This window comes from Eutrema salsugineum, unplaced genomic scaffold, assembly GCF_000478725.1.
Source record: "Eutrema salsugineum unplaced genomic scaffold, Eutsalg1_0 scaffold_8, whole genome shotgun sequence".
NCBI classification, from domain to species: domain Eukaryota; kingdom Viridiplantae; phylum Streptophyta; class Magnoliopsida; order Brassicales; family Brassicaceae; genus Eutrema; species Eutrema salsugineum.
The window spans coordinates 726,784-749,892 of NW_006256414.1; the positions used below are offsets into that span (position 1 = coordinate 726,784).

Sequence of the window (23,109 nt, forward strand, 5' to 3'; positions counted from 1 at the left end):
ATATGCTCCAGCATTTTTAACTCATACGGACCTGAATAAAACCCACATAATATTTGTCTAATTTTACTAAAACTTGACAAAATTCAACCAGTATAATATTTAACCGGTTTAACCGATTAATAATCGGTTTTGTTAATAACTCGGGCAATTTTTCAGTTATCATCAAATTTTTTGGTTATAGTCGAATCTAGCTGATCCGGTTTCACCCTATCGCCGACGAGTCATAGAAGTTTTGGCCGGCATTTCTCAAATCAATTTATTTCTGTTTTAATCACAATCAAAATCTAGCAATGTCAGGTAATTTTTTGAAGTAATAAAATTAAAAATTGATATTTCTTTTTTCTGTTTAGAATTGGAATTTTGATTTTTATTCTTAAACATGAAATTTCTAGGAATTTCAATACGAAAAACAAAGTGTAAATCAGGAGCTCAAAAAGCAAGAGAGAAGAAAAGAAAAGAAAAATCTGATAAGTCTCAAGCAAATTCTATGTTGAAGTTTGTTAAAAGATCAAAAACTCTTCAAGTGAATGAGGGTGATGGAGTTTGTGATGAAAATCCTTCTGGTTTAGACAATGATAAGGCAGAGGAAGAAGAGAAGAGATCTGAAGAAGATGTGAATGAGGGCGGTGGAGTTTGTGATGAAAATCTTACTGGTTTAGAGAATGATAAGACAGAGGAAGAAGAGAAGATATCTGAAAAAGATGATTTGAACACTCAAGAACAAGAGAGAATTTTGGATAGAACTGATCCTGCAAACTGGAAAATATTTGATCAGAGTTTGAAAGATTATCTAGTGAAAAAGGTCCTATGAAAAGAGCATATGAGAATTATGTATTTCCAAAAAATAATGATGGTCGGCATTTTTCTTGCAAGTATTATATAAGAGACTTGATAAATGGAGAGAAACAATCGGAATTGGCTACTTTATTCAAAAGTATCAGATCGAGCATATTGTTTTTGCTGCAAGTTGTTTGGTCGAGATCAAGATGCTAATCAGTTGTCAAGCAAGGGGTTCAATGATTGGAAGAATATCAAGATACGACTGAGTCAACATGAAACTAGTCACTACCATATTTGGTGTATGAGTCGGTGGATGGAATTAGAATTTAGGCTAAAGAAGAATCAGACGATTGATAAGGGTCTCCAAGAAGAAATTAATAAAGAGAAAACCCATTGGAGAGAGGTTTTGTTGAGAATATTTTCATTGGTGACAACTCTTGCTAAACAAAATTTAGCTTTCCGTGGGACTAATGAAAAGCTTGGTCAAAGAAACAATGGAAACTTTCTGAGTTTTATTGAATCATTTGGAGATTTTGATCCAGTCATGCGAGAGCATATCAGACGGGTTAAAGGAGGTGAGATTCATTATCACTATTTAAGCCACACTATTCAGGATGAGTTGATTGTTATGCTAGGGTCTGAAGTCAAATCTATGATCATCAAAAAAATTCAAGAAGCCAAATATTTCTCGGTTATTCTCGATTGCACTCCAGATAAGAGTCGTAAAGAACAAATGAGTCTTATTATCAGATGTGTGGATGTCTCCATGGCTAAAACACAAGTTGAAGAGTTTTTTGTGACATTCTTAGAAGTTGCAGATAAATCTGGAGAAGGGCTTTTTGAGTTGCTTTGTTCGACATTGGTTGGTCTTAATTTGAGTATTGATGATGTGAGAGGGCAAGGCTACGACAATGGATCTAATATGAAGGGAAAACACAAAGGAGTACAAAAAAGATTGCTTGACATCAATTCAAGAGCATTTTATACACCTTGTGGTTGTCATAGTCTTAACTTGGCACTTTCTGATATGGCTAAATCATCTTCAAAAGCGATTGCTTCTTTGGAATCATTCAACAGATATATTGTTTGTTTTCATCATCTTCAAATAGGTGGGAGCTATTTAAGCAGATGGTAGGAGGTCTCACACTTAAGTCACTATCAGAAACTCGTTGGGAAAGTCGCGTTGAAAGTGTTCGAGCAATTCGATTTCAAGCTCCAAAAATAAGAGATGCTTTGGATTACTTGGCAGAAAACTGTGATGATCCTGGAGCTCGTAGCGATGCTGAAGCTCTTGCCACAAGCGAAACTCATGGAATTGGAGGGTTTGAGTTCTTATTTGGTATGGTTATTTGGTATGATCTTCTGTTCGCCGTCAATACCGTAAGTAAGATGATGCAATCAGAGCATATTGATATTGATAATGCTATTGTTCAATTGAAAGGGTTAGTATCGTTTCTGAAAAACTATAGAGAAACTGGATTTGAAAAAGCAAAAGCAGAAGCTAAGATTATTGCAGAGTCTATGGATATCGAACCAGACTTTTCAGTGAAACGAAAGCGCATTATTAAAAGGAAGAAGCATTTTGATGAAGCAGTAGAAAGAGATGATGAATCTGAGATGCTAAGTGAGGAAGAGAAGTTTAAGATTGATTATTTCTTGAGAATCGTGGATCAAGCTATAGTATCTCTTCAAATAAGGTTTGAACAATTTGAAGAGTATGAAAAAACTTTTGGATTTTTGTTTGATCTACATAAGCTCAAATCGGCAACGGATGATAGTTTGAAGGCAAAATGTATCAACCTTGAATCTTCTCTTAAACATGGTGCCAATTCAGACATTGATGGATATCATTTATATCTAGAGATCAAAATTCTAAGAAATGTTTTGCCAACTGAGATCAAGAAAGCTGTTGAAGTGTTAGATTTTTTAAGAAGATTTGAAGGTCATGGTTATCCAAATATGTGGATTGCATATAGAGTGATGCTAACTATTCCAGTTTCTGCTGCTTCGGCTGAAAGAAGTTTTTCCAAGCTGAAGTTAATAAAGTCTTACTTGCGGTCAACTATGTCAGAGGAGAGACTGAATGGTTTGGCAATGTTGTCAATTGAGAGAGATATGGTTGGAAAGCTTGACTACCAAAGTTTGATAAATGATTTTGCGGAGAAAAATATAAGAATTATTTTTCGAAATCCATAGATTGCTATTAGTTTTTTTTTTGGGATTACTTGTGTATCATCAATATTAGTACGTTCGCATTTTTAAAAGTTTTTTTATCTAAATTTTTTATTTATAAAAAAAATAGCGGCCCCCATTTTTTATTTTGTTTCAAGCCCCCAAAATCTCAGATCCGGTCCTGCTCGAACATCTGTTGTTGTTGACCCACTTTGACTAGAAAGCGTAAAGGCAACAAAAAGATGGTATGAATGAATCATTAGCTTTATTTTATTTTTGTTTCTACTTTCAACATTCCTAAGCAATACATTAGCCCAATATCCTCGATGGTTCCACGTCCAACCTCGTGCGCCAATGGGAAGAAAAGAATCAAGAAATAAGTTAAAGCGAGTATAAGATATATAGTTTGACATGTAAAGACAAACCTACTCCGGTTTGCAATCGCATGCAATTAACTAGCTTATAGTTATATATGCAGTCATCAATCTTTGTAATAAAAAATGTTAACACATCTAAGCGTCAAAACAATCTCTTGCGGTGATTTTACATCAAGATTCAAACTCATGACTATTGAGGCATTTCTTGGAAGCATTTGAATAACCCTTAAAACCCAAAACCTAGCTTATTTCATATTTTTATTTTATTCGTATATGTCTGCACACGTCTCTGTTGCTCACTTGGCTTCACCATAGTTAACCGGATTAACCAAAACCAAAAATTCTCATTATATCAGTTGTGCAAATTTCCAAACTGAAAAGGTTAAACAGAAAACCAAACTAAATACTATATTACTGTTGTTCAATATTTTCAAAACGAGGTAACCTTAATATCGTCGTATACCTATACGTAGTACGGTAGTAGTAAAATAAAATTTCGTTTAACCAATTTTAATTTGAAACTAGTTAATTTTTCCATGCCTTGCGTGGACTATATATCTATCAAAAATAATTTTGTAAATAAATGGTTTTAAAAGCGTTAAAAAAATTTAATCTCTGTTCTAAGTTAGACGAATCCGAAATTTACAAATAAGCTTTTGATTTTAATAAAAGGGTAAAGATGTTTACAGTATTATATAGATAAGAAATCAAAAATCATAATCTAGATATCATAACTAACGACATTTTATTAGAATATATATTTTATTTATTAGTTTTTTTTTACATTTTTGTTAATTTTTTTCTTCTAAATTTTGGTTTTATATAATTTTAGAAATAGTTTGATTGAACATTCCGTTAATATTAGATAGATTCTATTTTTTGTTTCTTTTAACATTTATGTAAATTTTTTAAAATTTCGGTAACATAAAAAATAGTAATCATTAAGTTTTTTTTGTTTTTTCTTTAACATTTTTGTTAGATTTTTTTTTAAAAAATTTCAGTAACATAAAAATGATAATCATTAAGAGAAATAGTTTCTATATTTTTTTATTTTAAAAACGTTTAGGTTACTTTAAAAAAAAAATATTTTGGTTAATTTTTTTCCTAATTTTTATTAAAAAACGTTTTTAATAATTTTTTTTAAATTTGGTTTTTATAATGTTAGAAACGCTTTGATTGACTATAAAATCAAGCATTAAACCATAAAAATTTAAATCGGTTTGTTTTAAGCTTTTTAATACAACAGCAGATAATAACCAATTAAAAAATGACACGTAATTGCTAAATGAGATTAAATGATCTTTTGCAACCGAAATTGATTGAGGAACTGATATGTTAGCGAAATATTGTGAAACTCTACACTGTAAAAGTTGAAGCTATATGCTTTTAAAGGTATGCACATAGGATTTAAAAGAGCAATTTAATTGGTCTACATCATCATTCAAAAATAAGGAAAATTTCCAAATTATAAAATTATTGCTGAATAAAGAAATTAAGAAAGTTTACAAATTTTAATATTATTAATGAATAAGGAAAATTTTTTATAAACTTTTTATTAGTCCACCTCAATATTAAAAATTCAAAATTTTCAAAATTTTATTATTTTTAAAAAAAAATTATTAGAGATAAAGAAATCATATATAAAATTTATATTAATGATAAAACACCAAAATAAATAATATTAAAATAAAAAATTTTAAATTTAAGTTAGATGTATACACACACAGATTTAGAGACTCTTATATTAGCATCCAATTTTTTGTCACATAAATATAATAATTTTTAAGTTTTTTTTACAGTGTGTGCAACCATTTCAAATAAACAAAAACAGAAAAAATAGAGTTAGGTTTCACTAAAAAATGAGTCACTACAGCGTAAAAAAAAACAATTTGACTATACTATATGTCTAAATATTAGCTAAATTACAAAGAATATAATGAAAAGAGATATAAACAAAGCCACTAAAAACCACTCTAAAATTGAAAAAGAGACCTTAAAATCTTTAAAGCTTGTCCACCAAATTTGAGAAAAATAATAAATTACAAGTTATCTGAGAAACATGTCAAGTGATTGATACTTGACACTTCTAAAAAACGAAGCACTAAAAATAGAGAAAGAAGTTCTGTCATTAAAACGAAAGAGACTGAAGTATACGAGGAAGATTTTTAACATAGCATATGATGGGATTTTAACAACATAAATATAACCACAAAAGTAACAATTAGCTGAATAAGCAGCATCCGAATACACTCGGTAAACCTCAAAACAAAAAAGAGAGAACAAAATCACTTGTCGCAATCGGCCTCGTGTGGGATCTTCCAGCTTTGATTTTTAAATATATTATTAATTTTATTAGTCCACATCAATAACTAAAAAAAGGTTTCTAAATTATAAAATTATATTGTTAATACAATACAATATAGGAAAAATTGTTAATTAAAATTATTCTATCATTACTAACAGTTAAAAATATATTATTTTCATGGCATCCACATCAACATTTAAAAACTCAATTTTATTTGTATATATCAAAATTGTAAATTAAATAAGGTTTCCTAATTCTAATAATATGGTTAAGAAAATAAATTGAAAAATAAAGAAATCTCTATTAACCAAAAAAACCAACATGATATTAAAATCTACATTATCACTATTTAAGTTACAAATTTAATATATTATTTATCAAAATATATATGCTACTAATATTAATATACTTGATTTTAAAGTTTTTCACGTAGAATTTCAAATAACTAATAATTATAATTTAATATTCATCTAAACTTTTTTTTTCACATATGCATAGGGCCGGATCTGAGATTTTGGGGGTTTGAAACAAAAACAAAAATGAGGCCTAATTGGTTTTATAAAATTTTTTTTTTTTTTTTAAAAAAATTATAAGCTAAATTAGACAAAAAAATTTGGGGGCTTGAAACAAATGTTTCAATGGGCTTGGCGCAGATCCGGCACTATGCAAAACATATTTCCACAAAATCTCATGTAATATATTATGCGAAAATGATAAAAAAATTATATTTTATATATTCAACTTGGAATTGCAATAGATTAATATGGAAGTTCTTAGTTTTGAGTTGTTCAATTAGTTATTTCATTTTTCTAAATTTGTATGTATTAAATTGTACCAATTTTGCCTATTTAATTATAATTAGAAGAAATGAATATGATGAAACTGAATATAGTCATACAAAAATTATTAAAATAAAATAAAAATAATATATTCATTGAAAAACAGATATAACAAGAATAAAAATGAACATGATATAAAAAATTTTCATTCTTATCAGAAGAGATGATGTAAAATCATTGAAAAATTATCCAAAAGTTTACACAACCAATTGACAAAATAATATTTAATTCACAAAAACAATTCACAAAATTTGTGTGATTTTGTTCATTATTTTATTTCATATTCGACTATTATTTTGGTTTCAAATTTAAAATTATTATTAATCTCAAAGAAAACATTTTTATTAATTAGTTTGTTTTTTAAATTAATATATCAAAAAATGTATTGGTTAAACAAGAGAAAAAAAGATTAAACTTTAAATTTTATTGGCTTTTATTGTTTTAAAAGAACAGATATATAATTGGAATTAAAGTGAAAAGGATAAAAAAAACATATCTTCTTGATTTAAAAAAGTTAATGTATAATATTTTATCATCATGTCAATATTATGTTTCAAAAATATCCTTTGATTAATTTGTAAAAATTTTAGTTAGTTTGAGTATATTAACTTATAAGTGTTTAACCAAATAATATGTTTTTGAAATATGATATATTGTATATAGATTTAAAACAAAACCGTTAAAACCTTACAATTTACATAAAGTTATTAGATTAACACATAATATTTTAAATATATTATTAAAATACTACTATATAAAATTTATATCTTAATAAATAAAACTGATTGCTTATAATTTTTATCAACAAAATACCTACGCATAGTGTGGACGCAAAATCTAGTAAGTATATAGATAGATCAAGGCATATTAGGAGAGTTATGGACGATAAGCCCCCAAACCAAAAATCAAAGCCCAAAATAAAAGTGTAGAGAAAAACAGGTTGTCAAAGGTAGCCTCTTGCGAACCACATACAATATCTAGGGGGTGTTATTCAATCATGAATTTGAAATGAATTTTCTATGTTTTATAATCTTCTAGATTTAAAAATTGATATCAGTTTGATGGATTCATTTGTTTAGATTCTAAAATCTCTGCAATATACACTGGATTTTGATTCTAATAATTTACTCATAAAACTCTATTAGAATTGATTTGAAATGACTTAATGTACAAAGATTTTAAAAATTATTTAGTTTTGAATAACACTGGATTTTAATGAAAGATTTGAAATCTTTATTGAATAACACCAAACTTTAAAACCTTTTAAATATGATTTACAATCAAAAGAACCAATAACACTTGATTTTAAAACATTATTTAGAATCATTAGTTGAATAATAGTGGATTGTGGTTGGATTTAAATTTTATTAAAAACCATGATTGAATAACACCCCCTAGGGTTTTGCAGCGATATCGTTGCTTTGAAGGTACGTAAAATAATATTATGATAACTTGAATATGTAAGTGCTAAGCCATGATGTGGTCGATCGAGGTTATCTTGAGAGAGTTCCGATGAAATCTCTGATCAAATTCAAGCGTTGTATCCAAGCAATGGAAATCCACGATCGAATCCAAGAATTTCCCAGCAAGACCAGTTGATCTATCGTCAGCAATTACCTTTTCATCATCTTCTCTGGTGATGGTGGTGATGATGATCACCATACTAAAAACATACCATCATCATCATCATCATCATCATCATCATCATCATCAATCACCCCACAAAAATGTTTGTTACACACTAGTTGTGACGGTCTCGTATATATGCCTCTACAATACCCGCGGATCGATTATTGTGATCAATCTAACTACTGGATGGCATCGAAATCTTCCTCTAACCAACTTTGAAAAAGTAACTCGGCCTCACTCTCGATTTACACCCCTTTTTGGTTGGATTCGGCAAAGACATTCTCAATGGCACCTACAAATCAGTTTTGCTACAATTTACATATAAGGTTTTCGTCTCATTATACAAAAACAATACCGATTATTGCTAGCTTCGCTCCTGCGTATTTAGAAGGATCGCTTCATTGGCTCACCAAGTGTAAAGAACCCAAAGTATTATCTTTCCATCTTCACACCACAGCTCCCTTCTTTTTTTTTTTAATGCAAACCCTAAACACGTCCTCATTTGCAACCTGAAGAACCATTTGTGTGTCTCCGAGATAATCGGGGCCAAGCAAGTGATATGGATGTTCGATCCAGACAACAATTAAGGCATTTAATGAGATATATTCCATAGATGTGAATGTGAACGTCTACGAACCTCCACACTTGCCACTAGCAGTTTTGGAGGAGATGAATACGTTGTTTGTTTCATGACCGACGTCAAGGAGAACTGAAGATACATAGATGCCCAAACCAGATCTGATGATTTACTTTTCAAATCTAAATCTTACGGATGTTCTCTTTGTTATTTCCAGAGTTTAATCTCTCTTTCATAATTTTTTTTTCTTTTTTTGGTTTAGAGTTCTGAAACGAGGCTGTCTGATTTCTGTCATGCAACAGTATGTGTATACAGCTTCAAAGACTTTGAATGATTATAAAACAATTTTTATTTTTTTTTTTTGGTATTTTTGTTTCTTTGTTGCATCACATATGAGAGTAATTGAATATGTGGCCGCAACTTCATCTCTGTGCCCACATGTTTTTCAATGGAGGTGTGAGAGATTTCGAGTCTAGACACCCAATTATATATGAAACTATTATTATGTCTTCTCAACCATGGTGGTTATAACACTAGTGCGACCAATATTAATTTCACCAAACCAGAGATGTTTAGGTAACATCAATATATATCTTACTATATAAAAACAGTTGTTTGGGGCTCATTAATCTATCCACATCAGCCAAAAAAAACTTCTTCTTACGATTGCCACGTGTCATACTCCAAAACTCATTCTCATCTTTTCCTTCCAACTACGACAAACTTCTCTGGCGATACATTTTCTTAGGAGTTCGTAATAAGTTGTAATGTTAATTACGCCCAACTAGATCATATAGATAACCCCCTGCTTCTATTAATTATTGTTTTAAACGTGACTCCTCTCCTAATATCTTTTCTCCTATATTTCTCGCATAGATTTAGATCTTACACATCTCCAGCTTCAAATACGAAGAAGAGGGTAAATGAAGAAGAAGTCGTTTCTTCTTGCCTTTTCATTCATGTACGATTGTACGTAGTCTTCTCCTCTCTTTTTTTGTGTGTGCATATAGTCCTTTTATGAAGAAAATTGATTCCCTACAACAAAAAGAATAATCGCCTTTCTCATTTAAAAACAAAAAAAACCGAGTAAGACTGATGGGTTGTGGTGTCGTGGTGCTGAAATCAAATCGCCAATACATTATACATTTTGAAGATGGTTATACTAAATCATGGATCTCAGGGTAATGTAATATGCAAGTAAATATATTATTCTATATAAATTTTGAAAGCAAACAATCAAAACTGAAAAGTTTTCTACTTGATAGTGTCCACGATTCTAAATTAAAATATTTTCTCATAAGGAGAAATTTGATGTTTCATGTTTGCTTTTGGTGGAAGGTGAAGAATGGTAAACAAGGCTTAAACTTCCGACATATACTAAGATACAGAAAAAAAAAAAAACTTGAAGATGTACGAACGTTTGCTAAAGAGTTCGAAGAACCACCACAAAAAGAGAGAAAAAAATCCCTTTTAGATGGGGTAAGGTTCATGTTACATTAAGTCAACTATATTTTAGCACTAATTGTCATGTTTCTATGTTTGATAGGCTCCACTAAATCTAAATGTAGCTCACAAAACATACTATAATAGGCTAAGTTACATATTTTTTCTATGATTTTTGTTTTTCAATCTGGGAATGATCATGAAACGGAATGCTCAATTACTTAAGTATGAATAAGAGATAAATTATTGGATTTGCAGTTACATGAATATCTACTTCACAGTTACACATTTTAACTCGCATACTACAAATAGAATTGACGTGGACTTACACATTGTTAATCTTGAGAATATCAAGGATGCTAACACAAGAAGAGAAAAACAAAAATCGTTCAATCTGTTTGTAAATGTTTAATAGAAAAAATATGTCAATTCCTTACCATGCAGCCATATTTTCCATCATAAATGTATTCTACAATGGATAATAACAATCCTACCTTATCCAATTATACTCAATTTAGAAAAAAAAATACAAACGTTCTACTATTACAAAATATATTTTTTTAACAAATAACATTAGAAAAACACCGTGCGTAGCGCGGACAATCCACTAGTATTTATAAAAAAAAAAAAACCAGAAAATTGAATACCACGAATGACAACATAAAAAAAAAAAAAATAAACCCACACATATAGAGCATCAAGGTTCTATACTTTTCGTTCATCAGATAAATGGGACATACATACCAACTAAATCAGCACAGACCAAAGCTTTTAGGGCATAAACCAAGTACTGACACTTGCAAAGAAACCGCATAACTAAGGAAGATAGCTGAACGATATAACAGTTCTGCACAGCTAAACCGAGTAACAACAACACTTTTGACACAGAATATGAAAATATCGGTTTTAAGGTTTCTCAATGTTGGGGATAACCTGGAGGCGGGTAAGATGCAGGCGGGTAGCCTTGAGCGGGCGGGTATCCGACTGGAGGATGGACGGGTTGATCAAAGCGAGACATCTGCTGAGCCGGTGGCACGCCCATTGGTTGAGATCCAAACACTCCATCTCTTTTGTCCATTTCAAGCTTGTGTTGTGTCTGCAAGCAAACAGGAGATTGGGCTTTTGTTATATATACTCTAAGAAAAGATGGTTTCAGAAGATAAAAGATTCGCTTCTAGTTCTCGCTTTCTGGTACCTGCATACACGCGCAGACCCTGCAAGAAAATCAAGACAGATGCGTTAAAGGATTACACCAATGCGTGAACGTTGATAGTCTAGAGGGAAAAGTGAAAAAATCACATGTAAGTAAAAATACATACGTGCAATAGACCATATCAGCAAAGCAAGAGAGTATCTGAGAAGCCTCTGAAAGTTCATCGCTACCAACAAGGCAAGCGACTATAGAGAATATGCAAGCGACTTGGCTGAGACAGAACATAAATCCCTGCAAACGCCCAAAATGGGATTTGTTTTGATTCGCACAAACATGCAATTCGTATAAACCGGTCAAACTAGAAGAAGACAAAGTGAGTTTGGGAGTACAATTATGCAGTTGTCGCATTTTGTTGTCTGGATGTTGAATTCATCCTGAAGAAGAAAGCGGGTAGAGGCCACAGAGTTTCCGAAACAGAGGAAAACCTGAAAAGTTCAATAAATGTCGAAATATCAAAAGAGCTTTCAAAATCATAGCAAGCGACTCATGCAAGCACGCTTTACAAAGCATGAAATATCAAGAACATCCAGTTCATTGGTAAAGCTCTCAAATGATAATGTATAATCTACGAGTCAAATAAAATGAGCAAAGCAATTCGAACAAATAGCATATAGAACACAGTAAGCCAGGAAAGGTTTAAAGAATAGGGCTTTGGCGAAATTAAACTACTTGATCAGATTAGGACAAATGTCCGAGCAACACAGAGCTAAGCGCAAAAAGAAAGATGACGGAAATGTACATATCATAAGCTGTTTCATATTCCCATTTCATTTTCTTCACCAAAACAAAGAGGTCTCATTCACTGATGTACATCTAAAATCTCCTTCCACCAAAACAAGATAGTGATCGAAATATCACCTCGGTGGCAAGGCAAAGTTGAGGGCATTTGCTTTCTCCACATCTTCCACTACAAGGCATATATCCAGCACAGCAAGTATACCTGCAAACAAAAGAAAAAGAAAGACGCACAATATCTAACCAAAGGAAAGAAATAAATTAAAATCTTAGACCAGTATCTACACATACATTAGTAAATTTCATACCTTGACATGTCATTATAAAGTGCTCTTCTCCGAAGCAAGTAGGAAACACAAGGTCCGCTATAATTAGCAAAAAAATAAAAAGAACATATCAGGTATGTACCAAAACATACAAAAAATTATAAAATAAGAATGATGAAGAGAAATGCACTTGTTAATTCATTCATTCTATAAAGATGAGATCAAGAATTGCTCTGGTTAGCTTTTGGCGAGAACAAATTGTCTATACTCTATACAGATTTAATTCACTAGATCATACAATATCGAAACCACAAATTGATTCAGAGTTTGCTAGTTTGATTGCCAACATGAAGCTAATTGGAGTATTATAGGGTTTGCAAATCCAAATGATAAACAATATTTGAAGTTGAAGGAACTGTAAACCCCGTAAAAGCATAGAGCAATAGCAACTTACCACAAACACGCCAAGCAACAATCTGCAAAAACAAACAAAAAACAAAAAATACATATATATTTTCAGAAAAGGAAAATCATTTCTCCAAATAAAAGATAGAGAAATCGAAAAGAGAGAGATTTACAGGGCGTATCGGCGGTGACGGTGCCCATGAGATCGGAATGCCATAAATTCCGGTAATCCTGCCGGAGCTTCATCTTGTCGAGCTTATCCTGAGCCCCCGTCATTGCGAAATCTCCAAAACAAAATTCCAAAACCCTAAAATCAGTAGCTGTAAATAAGCCATTAAATCGAAAACCTGTTGCAAAGAGTAACAAAATCAATTAAGAATCTGATCTTCATTACGCGGATTACCTTTAAATGAAAACTGAAACTTCTCGTCACTGCTATCGTCTCCCTCACTCACTCTCTCTCTTTTTTAATTATCTTTTCAATGAAGAAAAGAAACTTAAATCAACTCACTTTCTTAGAAAAAATGAAAACTTTGACTCAACTTTTTCTCTTTTGGACAAGTTTGACCTAGAATTTAGCAAACTGGGGTTTTTGATTGGTTGAAAATTTGACATTCGGGAAATGCTGAAATTAGTGAACAAATTTTAAAAACTTGATACGTTTATTTATTTTATCGGACGGCAACTTTAAATGTTATAAAAATCAATTATGGAATGATGAAATTATATAAAACAAATTTTTAAAAAAATTGAATAGTTTTTTTGGCCTCAATTTAAATGTTTACAACATTATTAAAAACGTGAGATTTATCTTCATTTCACAAAGAGTATCGTTTTAAGATTTTATTGTTATTTTATAAAAAGTGTCGTTTTAAGATTTTATTTTTGTTTCACAAAAATATCGTTTTATATTTTCAATGCAGAATTTTAAATAATATTTCAGTTTAACCCTATTAATTTAATATATTAATTAAAAAAAAATATTTATTACATTAATAAAAAGCAAAATAATATTTTTTAATAGTTTTTTAATAAGTCTGAAAATGTCAAAATGACACTCTTTTGTAAAACAAGGTGAGTATTAATGTACCGTAATAATAGTTAGTGATATTTCTCTTTTTTTTTTAGTTAATGATCTCTATAATATGAACGTTAAACAAACAATCGTGTAATATTTTCAAGTCTAGACAAAGTTACTATACGAAAATAAATAAAGATAAACGTAATGACTTAACAAATATTTCTCACGATATTTGGTCAGATGGAAAAATCCACTGATTGTAGATTATACTCACAAGTCAATATGACTGTATAAGAAAATATTATCTAACGAACAAACAAAGAGAATCTTATTAGTAGAATCATTGAAAATGAGTGAGACGGAATCTAAGCTTTTAACAGTATCAAGCAGAAGAGAGAAGAGAAGCACATCTTCTTGATCTTGGTGTGGTCTTTTGAGTGAGTAGAGTCTTGAGCTGAACCTTTTGGCACTCGAGCTTCGAACCCCATTGCTCACTTTTTGATCTTATAGCTCTCATCACTTTTGGAAACTCCACAAACCCTTTGATCCCTCTCTTTATGTGTGGATTCTCCGAAGACCTCCTACTCGCCGCCGGTGAGCTACGAGCTCTCTCCAGTATCTTCTTTGGTTTCATCACCATCTCCTTGTCTCCTTCTCCATTAGATCCTTCTAACTCAGATAGCTTCTCCTCCAAGAAAAGTCTTGCATCCGACAGCTTCATCTGAACTCTTTCTTCCCTCAAAACCTCTGCTAATCTATGCATCTGTCTCTCTTCCTCAACCTCTTGTCTCAACCTGACCATCTCTGATTTCTCAGACGATCTCTCTTTTAAGAGCCTCTCGTATTGCATCTCCTCCGCTTCTCTACACAGTCTCTCTTCCTCCACGTCTTTGGCCAGCTTCTTGTTCAACAACTCAGCCCGTTTTCGAGCTCTTCTCTCGTAGTCCAGCTCTGCCTTGAGTTCCTTTATCTCGGCTCGAGCCTTGTCTAGTTCAGATTCCATGAAGACCCTTACGAAATTCAGATCCCAAATAAAAGCCTTTCGTTGGTGTTGATGCTGCTGAGGCTGTAAACAGAAGTAGTAGGGGTTATCGTAAAGTTTCCAGGTTTTGCAGACAGAGTCCATTATATCTTCTTCTTCTTGTTCTTCTTCTCGTACGTTAATATTGTGAGGATCTGGAGTGGGGATTCTGGTTATCATCGTTTGATGACTCTTCTCCATCTTCATATCCATCCTAGCTTTAGCTGTAAAAGGAGGCTTTCTTTTATTCTGTATTGTGTATAAAGGAGAAAGGGAAAAAGAAAGTAGGGTTAATATAATCTATCACTTTAGAAGATGGAAGTGTGTTGTAAAGGTGAAAGAGTCATCACATGTTTTATCAGCTTCAATCATTCTTTCTCTATCTTTAGAGAAAGAGAGAGAGAGTAAGAGAAGTAGGCAGAAACAGAGGCTGTCTTACTCTTTAGGTAACTAAAAAGGTGAAACTAATGTTTTGTGGTAGATTTCATTTCATCACGATTGTTTGTTGGCCCAACAACTTCCCTGTGCATTCAATGAATCACCTCCCGATTACACTGTTTTTTTCTTCTTCTTTTTGTACTCTTGGAGTGGCCCATTCAAACATTAATGCCTCATCTATTCCACATCTGCTAACTTGTCTCTCTCTATCAACTATCAAAGGACTATATTCAATGCTCTTTTATATGTTTCCTCGTGCACATGAATCTTACTGGAAGCTGAAATTTTGATTCCAGAAAAGAAACAGACTATGAGAGAGAGAAAGAGAGACTCACCATTGCTAAGGTAACTTCTCCAGGGCTGCTTAAAAGCTAAGCTTATCTTGTTTTTGTTAGGATATCAACTTGCTTTATATCAGAAACTGAAATAACTTCAGGAAAACCAATTCGAAATTGAAACACTAAACACAGATAGAGGCCAACGGAGATGAGTGAGCTCAAGTGTATTATTCTCTTGACTTTCTGTGCACAACTCAACCAGAATAGAAACACAGAATAATACTAACTCGTATCAGCTCTCTACATTGTAGATCTTTTAGATGTATGTGTTTGGGAAAAGTATGTATACTGTATATCTCTTGGAAATAGCACATCTTGATGATCCAATGCCAGTCATGCCTGTAGTTTAGGGCAGATTGGGGAGCTTGGATTGGACATAGAACCTGCAGGCCACATCATTGTTAGTTAGATTTACATACATACATTCTATGTCCAATGTACATATGTAACACGTACATATGTCTGCTAGACAAGGTTGTTTGGTGGCTGGATCCTCTTCAAATGCCGGAGGCGCTTGTCCGTATATCATCTCACAACTCATATCTTCAAAATCTACAACAGAAATTTGGAGAGATGGGCAATTTATGAAAACAAACACTCAATGTGGAAGAAGGGAGACATGGTGAGAAATGAGAGATAGATACTTACTTGGGTTCATGGTGAGAGGTAGGCCAAACTCATTGGTGAAGAAATCTTGGGTAGGGATCTTGCACATATTCACACACATTCCTACACACCCACTGTTCTCAAGATACCTTCAAAATCAACAGTAGGGAAAACAAGTCTGTGACATTTTGTGAAAACATGACAAGAAGGAAGTCAAAAAACATTTTTTGGAATACATACATACCTGCATTTCTTTATACGAACTCCACTTCTCTGTTTCACACCATTCACTTCCACTTCAATGACCTGAGAAGGACCAACCAACCAGTGAAAGAAAGGCACTGTAAGAGCTGCGTTGAACTCAGCCGACCATTTCGTTGGTGGGAACAGTTTCCTAAACTGTTGAGGAGCGCCAGGAGGAAGCATGGAGAGAAGAACCTCCCTCACGGCTTCTTGCTGCTGCGATCTTGAGCGTCCCTGCATCACTCTCTTTGAAACCTCAACGAAGCTCTCGTAGTCATACTCCCAAAACCCTTTCTCAATCTTCTTCTTCTGCGAACCACCAAACTTGTCCATCTTCCTCGCGAATAGACCCATGAACACTCTCGCTGCCAAACCATCATCGTATCTTGTCTTCTGCCCCATCGGAGCTGGCTCTCCGCTCGGCTCCGCAATCCCACATCGAGTGCTGCCACGTCGCCCAAATCTCAGATGAATTGCTTGCAGACTAGCAATAGCCGCCATGGATAAGAAGATCTCTCTCTCTCTCTGTCTCTCTGCTCTTCCCTACCAAAGTACTACATTAGTGGCCACACAACACACACACGCAAAAGGGTGAGACTGAGAGAGATTTTGGACTCACATCTTACAAGTGTCAACTTTGTTTGCCTCTAAAAAATGTTTCAATCTTTTAGTTGCGCTATATTTGTGTGGACTAAAAAACACTTTGGTGCGTAACTCAATCCTGTTATCTTCTAGAAACCTGCTTTAAAACGGAACCTATTGACTATTCAAATGCTCTTTTATTGGAAGCTGAAAAATGTGAGTACAAAAATTACCAAACAGAATCTGAGACAGAGAGAGAGAGACTCACCAGATCAGAAAATGCTTCTCTAGTTTTATGCATCTGATGGTGAGAAGAGGAGGTTTGGTATTCAATTACAGGGTTCTGCTTGTTAATTAATGGCACAGTGGAAAATAATTATCTATACTATTAAAACGTGGTGGTTTCTTGCTACGAGGAAGCTACATTTTACAATCATCTGAATCTGAAAGAAAAAGATTTGCCTATATCTATTATGACATGTTAATCTCGATATTATACTAACGAGACGCTTTTCTTCTTTATCAACCAGTAAGGAAAGTATGTTAAGATTCCATACTTGTGAATCTGCAGATCTTCAACTAGTTTTTCGCTTGTTGAATCTGCTGGAGAAGTGCTGCTGCCAGCTGCAACGTTGCTTGCAGACGTTTCTGTGGATTAGCCTCTGATTCTTCTTCTTCTACTTGGCTGTTGCTGCTACCTTGTAGCTGTAAATTATGATTCCCTTGAGGTATGCTTGGTGTCTGCATGTGTTGCAAATGGTTGAAACTTGCTCGACCATCTGGTGCATATCTCTCGGGCTGATTTGGAGTGTTATCTACCTGCTTTTGCTGTCTCGACAGAGTGGAAGCTAAATATGTAAGCTGTTCAGGTTGAAACCCTGGTGGCCCTGGAGTTTCTGTTTCGTGATACCGACTAAGATTTATATTTGGCTGTTTCCCATGAACAAACTCGCTACGCTCTTGAACGGTATGATCTACGAAGGGTTGCTTCTGTGAACTTCTGGTGTTGGTAACTGACACATCACGAGGTGGCCAGTCCAATCCTGAATACCGTTGACTCTGCTGATCGTTATTGCTCTCAATGTATGGATCCGTAGGTGCACTTTGAATATCTGGACCGGCATTACGTGGAAATGATGCTGGACCTGGATTACGTGTGTGTCCAACATCAGGAAAAGCTCGACTAGCCTCTGAATATGATGTTTCACCATAGTAGGTTAACAAGTCTGGATCTCTTGTCTCACCTTGCTGTTGAAGAGGCCTAGATCCAGAACCACCATATTCTAACCGTAAAATAACCCCAGAGATGCTGAGTTTGCCAGGAACTTTAAGTACTTTCTCGGAGAAATCAGATGGAGGCACGAGGAACAATGTTGTTGTGTCATCCAATTTAGAAACAGCTGCCCGTTGCTTCTCCTCCAGATAATGCATAAATTCATTATAGAACCTGATATCAGCATCGCTTCCAGGAACAAAGAAAACCACCCACGCTTGAGATGATTGGTAGTAATGCTTCGCCAGCATGTCTAAACCAGTTCTTGACGTGCAATCTACAAACTCAGGCCTGCAATTTATAACCATAATGAATTTCATCAGAAGTCTTGAAACAATAATACAAAAAAAAAAGTTGACTGATAATACGTTGCTTGGTTGAGTGAATTAAGCCAAACGAAACAAAAAAAAAACAGAACATAGAGATTATTAGAACAACTTACAGCATCATGTCCATCACTTTGCCCACAGGAAAGCATTTAGCACGACAAATGGGATTACCTCCCTTTGCAATAGTCCCTTCCCAGTTCCAGTCTTTTAGTGATGGTCGATTCAGTTCGGATGTATACCTTTTCCTTTCAGGAACAAATGATGGCACAGCAGCAAAAGATCCCATTAACTCGTCATGTGGTTCTTCTAAGCTACGTTTTTCCCCGTTCCTTATGCCCAGATTAAATGGCTGCTCAACCGTTTGATTGTATCTTAGATGTCCAGTCTCATCATTCCGCTCGAATGCATCATTTGGGGAAAAATCAGCAGATGCTCTTGAAAAATGGCGTCTTTCTTGCTCTACTCCACAATGCGGATGCCCTGCAAGGTGTCTCTCAGGCTGCACAGATCTTGTCTTCAGTCTCTTGGTTTCCTGGTAGTAGTAGTCTTCTTCCGGTAAACCCCATGTCTCTTCATACACTGAACTCCTTAACGGAAATCTGTGAGCATCATCACGGAATGTTGAACCCATTTCCCTAGGACTGCCATGATATTCATGCATATCTTGAGGCAATCTATGCGTAGACATCAACCTTTCATTATCATTCCTCGAGGCTCTTTTCCTGTTAAACATGTAATCTTCAGAATGTTCCAGATCCCGATCTGCTATGTAATGTGTGTCTCTCACACTGGGAATTCTGCTTATGCTTCCATAATTTCTAGCTTGAAGATAACCTTCTGAAGATCCCAATCGATCAACAGATCTGTAAGGCGGAGACAGAGACCGACTGGAAGGAGCTCTTCCACTGCTAGATGAGGAAGGTTCACTCTTTGCAAAAGAAATATGCACTCGAGGATTGCCAAATAGTTTTCCCTGAAGAGATTCTTTCGCCTCACAAGCTGCCATTGGATCCCGGAACTGAACAAATGCATAGCTGCGACCAGGGAATATTGTGATCTTCATTATTTCTCCAAATGGAGAAAAGACCTTCCTCAAGAGTGCATCATCTACTCTCATCGAAGCTGGAAATCCTATATATAGCACCTCACTGGGTTCTGCATTTCTATCACTCATTTTCGATTTGCTATATGTGTCTGGGCTCTCATAACGCATTCTAGAGTCTTTTTGGACGAAAGGTAACCCTCTTGGTGTAGACCGCTGGTCATCATGACGAAATGTATCTTCTGTACGTGATCCAGTTGATGACTTGTCCTGCAATAAACAGAATCACGAAGTTAGATATTAACCAACGCCCTACTTCACTACATGATTAAAAGAATCAAAATTGTAGAACCGCTATATTGGTCCCAAAACAAAAGTCACCGGCTTAGGTGCCAACTCATTTTTGAGTCATTTAAAGAGCTAACTGAGCAGAATAGCTTGCATTGGTGGTCGAGCAATCACATAAAACAATTCAATATAGCTATGATACACAGCTTTTGCCAATACGTGAAGAATACCCTTTATCACGAGCAAGATGAAAAAATAATTAAAGATAAATGGTAGAACCTGAAAAAGGATTGTTGTATGACGCTCTCCTGAATACAGCACTACATATTATGCTCAATAGATATCACTATAACGCATGATGCTAAAATAAACATTGAAACCTTCAAACAAAAAGATTGAACATATAAGCAAAGCTTTCACAATTTGATAGGCTCTAAATGCAAAGCTAATAGAAAAAAAACTTCAGCAGTGAGATTTTACTGTACAGCAATTGCTATGCAACTACTGTCATCAGAAAACAAAAAATTCAATCCAGTTCCAACACCATCCCATGATTGTTAAGATCTATGCATTACTATCAACAATATACAATAGATAGCGAGTCTTTAACCTATTAACCACTGAAAATATTCAAGAAATTCCCGACCATCTAGTTATCAGCTAGAACTCGTTCTATAGAAGTAATAGCTGCCTATGGAAATTAATTTTAAGCTAAAAAAGTTCGCAAGTTTTTACATAGGCAAGTAACACACTGAACGTAATTGACAATACGCCAGTCCTAAACATATTGCAGAAAAGAGTATATAAATTCTCATTTTCAAGCATCATCACTAAGCAGCGGAGAATTTAAGACATGATGGCATTGCAATCATTGCAAAAGCTAAACATCATCACAAACAAACAGCAAGCTTAAGACGTTTGGGCATGTAAGTTCTTGTATCCTCCAGATGGCAGTGAAAGTTATGATCAATGTTATCGGCATGGGTGCAAGGCTGGAATTGGTAAAAATGAAGCAAATGCTTCTTTTGATCAATTAATCCAAAAGCATGTGTCTGTTTGAAATTGTCAAGCAGGGAGGACCATAGGCAAATTATGAAACATAATGAAGATGAGTATGAAATGTTGACAAGACCTCATCGAACCCATGGTGGGTTAAGTGACATATCAAACAGAATATGACACCAACTGCAAGCTAAATAATAGTTTTATCATCTGTAACAATGAACTTCATATTTAAATAATGGAAGGTGGGAAATGTTACTTTGGTATATCATATAGATGATGATCATGCCATTCATCTTCATAATTATTAAGAGACAACTGAAGAAAACAATTTGCATTAAGTGGACTGATGCCAACATACTTCTGTTAATTTGGGTCAATGAGAATTGCATGAAGGTGGACCTGAAGTTGAAGCATATGGGATCATCCAAAGTTGTTTGGTAAATATCAAGTCCAAAAGCCATAAGGGCTTATCTAATTTTTTTTTTATATTATAAGATTTAGTTCAAGACTAATCCACTTCTTTCTATCACCATGAAGATGTTCCTGGAACACACTCGACATCAAGTGAGCTAAGAGCAAAATTATCACTGCAAGAATTAAGAGCTCCAGTTTGGGATCTAGTGATATACTACCAAGTTCATACTATCTGTCAAAGACATTCTGAATGCTTCTCAAGGATTTGGGCCTTTTTGGCTGGATACTTGTGTAGTGAATGATAAAGGTGAATGCTTTTGAGCTTATACTGGGATGCTTTGGATATGGAGACATACTTGATGATAAAGATGGCCAGGATATGGTTTAGTAGAGCATGGTTCTAAGTTACTAAGTGCAGAGAAACATAATTATCCATGTAAACTACTGAACTTTCTCATTTATGGTGAAAGAAACTTCCTGTTGATGATTAAAAAAGCCTGCTAAACTTTGTGTCCCTGGTTTCTATAGCAGAGTGTGGTGAGGCTTATAAAGAGGAGACATCAATGAGATATGAGCTTTTGTTTGTTATGCTCATTGCTAAGTTCTATATAAACTTAGACAAACAATTACGTATCATCCGAGTTTGACAATGGATTCAGAGCAGTCTAATACCAAATGAGAGACTTGTCAAAAATTAGTATCATTACTCTTGACTGCTTACACTAACTGATAACTTTCAAGCATTTTACTAAAGTTGCTTAATTTATCCATTCTATATTATGACTTCAAGTTGGAAAATTGTGAATAACTGAAGTAAATCACGTTCTTTCTCTCTCTAAATCAGCCTCAAGACTAGATACTAGCGATGTGAAGATCAGCTTCAAAGGAACAGAGAAACAAGAGTACAGATACGAAGCAACAAACTTAGAAAGAGAAGAAGATTCGAGAAGAGAAGCAAGCAATTGAACACTAACCGCCTTGGCAAACTCGATCCTAAGCGGATTTCCGGCGAGTGGGAAACCTTGGAGAGATTCAATGGCAGCGAAAGCATCATCGACGTGTTTGAAATTGAGGAACGCGTAACTCCTCGCGGGTTGAAACGCAACGCTCTCCAATTCTCCGAACCTTACGAAACGGTCGGCTAGTTCTCGTTCCGATATACCAAGGGGAAGATTCCCAACCCAGAGATGACGCGACGGCGGATTCCTTGCCTTCTCCCTTCCTCCTCCGCCTCTAGCTGACTGTAAATACACCGTCACAAAACAAGATCAGCACAAAAGTCACTGTCTTGCAACTTGAACAGTAGAATCAAGGAGAAGGAAAGTATATATAGAGAGAGACCATTGCAGCTTTCGAGTTTCTGAGTTTTCGTGATCCGATCTGATGCTAGAAAGAGAGTGAGAGAGAGAGATAATCCGTCGAGTTCCTCGCCGGCGAGAATCCCCTTTCTTCTTCTTCTTTTTCTTCGCTTCTTGATTTTTCTTGCGCTTAACATTTCGGCCCATAATAATTCCGTTAAGCTTAACTGGTAATTCGGGCCTAGTATATTGGCCCATATGTTTTCCATTTTTTTAATACCGTTTAAGGATATGGGCTGAATGTAAACATAGAAATATATCCGGGGCAATTCATAACATATATATAATACGAGGGCACATCTGTTAAATTAACTTCATGTCCGCTATATAAACATCGGCCAGCAGACCAAATAAACTGGACCTGTCATGTCTTGCTTCTGAATTCAGAAACTAAAAGAAAAAAGAAAAAA

General features: G+C 34.3%; 4 protein-coding genes and 2 pseudogenes across 6 annotated transcripts; 2 read left to right on the forward strand and 4 right to left on the reverse strand.

Moving 5' to 3' along the window:
* LOC112089884 overlaps positions 1 to 195 on the forward strand; it is a 1,867-nt pseudogene extending 1,672 nt beyond the window's left edge.
* A 95-nt stretch (positions 196 to 290) lies between these two features.
* LOC112089887 lies at positions 291 to 2,976 on the forward strand (annotated as a pseudogene).
* A 7,796-nt stretch (positions 2,977 to 10,772) lies between these two features.
* On the reverse strand, positions 10,773 to 13,258 carry LOC18009883. 3 transcript variants are annotated; one of them, XM_024160132.1, is made up of 9 exons: positions 13,145 to 13,225; positions 12,915 to 13,048; positions 12,791 to 12,812; positions 12,379 to 12,435; positions 12,194 to 12,275; positions 11,665 to 11,760; positions 11,442 to 11,566; positions 11,318 to 11,336; positions 10,773 to 11,218 (listed from the first exon to the last, which is right to left on the reverse strand). In XM_024160132.1, exons 2-9 carry the CDS (start codon positions 13,015 to 13,017, stop codon positions 11,039 to 11,041), a joined length of 684 nt encoding a protein of 227 aa, XP_024015900.1. In that variant the 5' UTR covers positions 13,018 to 13,048; positions 13,145 to 13,225; the 3' UTR covers positions 10,773 to 11,038. The 3 variants fall into 3 exon arrangements, with proteins under 3 accessions (XP_024015900.1, XP_006391707.1, XP_006391708.1); XM_006391645.2 differs by having other exon boundaries at positions 12,915 to 13,061; positions 13,145 to 13,219; XM_006391646.2 differs by having other exon boundaries at positions 10,774 to 11,218; positions 12,915 to 13,025; positions 13,145 to 13,258.
* A 724-nt stretch (positions 13,259 to 13,982) lies between these two features.
* Positions 13,983 to 16,025, reverse strand: LOC18009884 (protein BRANCHLESS TRICHOME). The gene is made up of 3 exons (XM_024159893.1): positions 16,016 to 16,025; positions 15,557 to 15,942; positions 13,983 to 15,032 (listed from the first exon to the last, which is right to left on the reverse strand). The coding sequence occupies exons 2-3, from the start codon at positions 15,557 to 15,559 to the stop codon at positions 14,145 to 14,147; spliced, it is 891 nt and encodes a 296-aa protein (XP_024015661.1). The 5' UTR covers positions 15,560 to 15,942; positions 16,016 to 16,025; the 3' UTR covers positions 13,983 to 14,144.
* Positions 15,667 to 17,027, reverse strand: LOC18009817 (beta-carotene isomerase D27, chloroplastic). The gene is made up of 4 exons (XM_006391648.2): positions 16,410 to 17,027; positions 16,208 to 16,314; positions 16,016 to 16,111; positions 15,667 to 15,942 (listed from the first exon to the last, which is right to left on the reverse strand). Exons 1-4 carry the CDS (start codon positions 16,907 to 16,909, stop codon positions 15,893 to 15,895), a joined length of 753 nt encoding a protein of 250 aa, XP_006391710.1. The 5' UTR covers positions 16,910 to 17,027; the 3' UTR covers positions 15,667 to 15,892.
* Positions 17,028 to 17,277: 250 nt separating this feature from the next.
* Positions 17,278 to 22,806, reverse strand: LOC18009838 (flowering time control protein FPA). The gene is made up of 4 exons (XM_006391649.2): positions 22,683 to 22,806; positions 22,316 to 22,582; positions 18,706 to 19,904; positions 17,278 to 18,554 (listed from the first exon to the last, which is right to left on the reverse strand). Exons 1-4 carry the CDS (start codon positions 22,683 to 22,685, stop codon positions 17,570 to 17,572), a joined length of 2,454 nt encoding a protein of 817 aa, XP_006391711.1. The 5' UTR covers positions 22,686 to 22,806; the 3' UTR covers positions 17,278 to 17,569.
* Between the last annotated feature and the right edge of the window lie 303 nt (positions 22,807 to 23,109).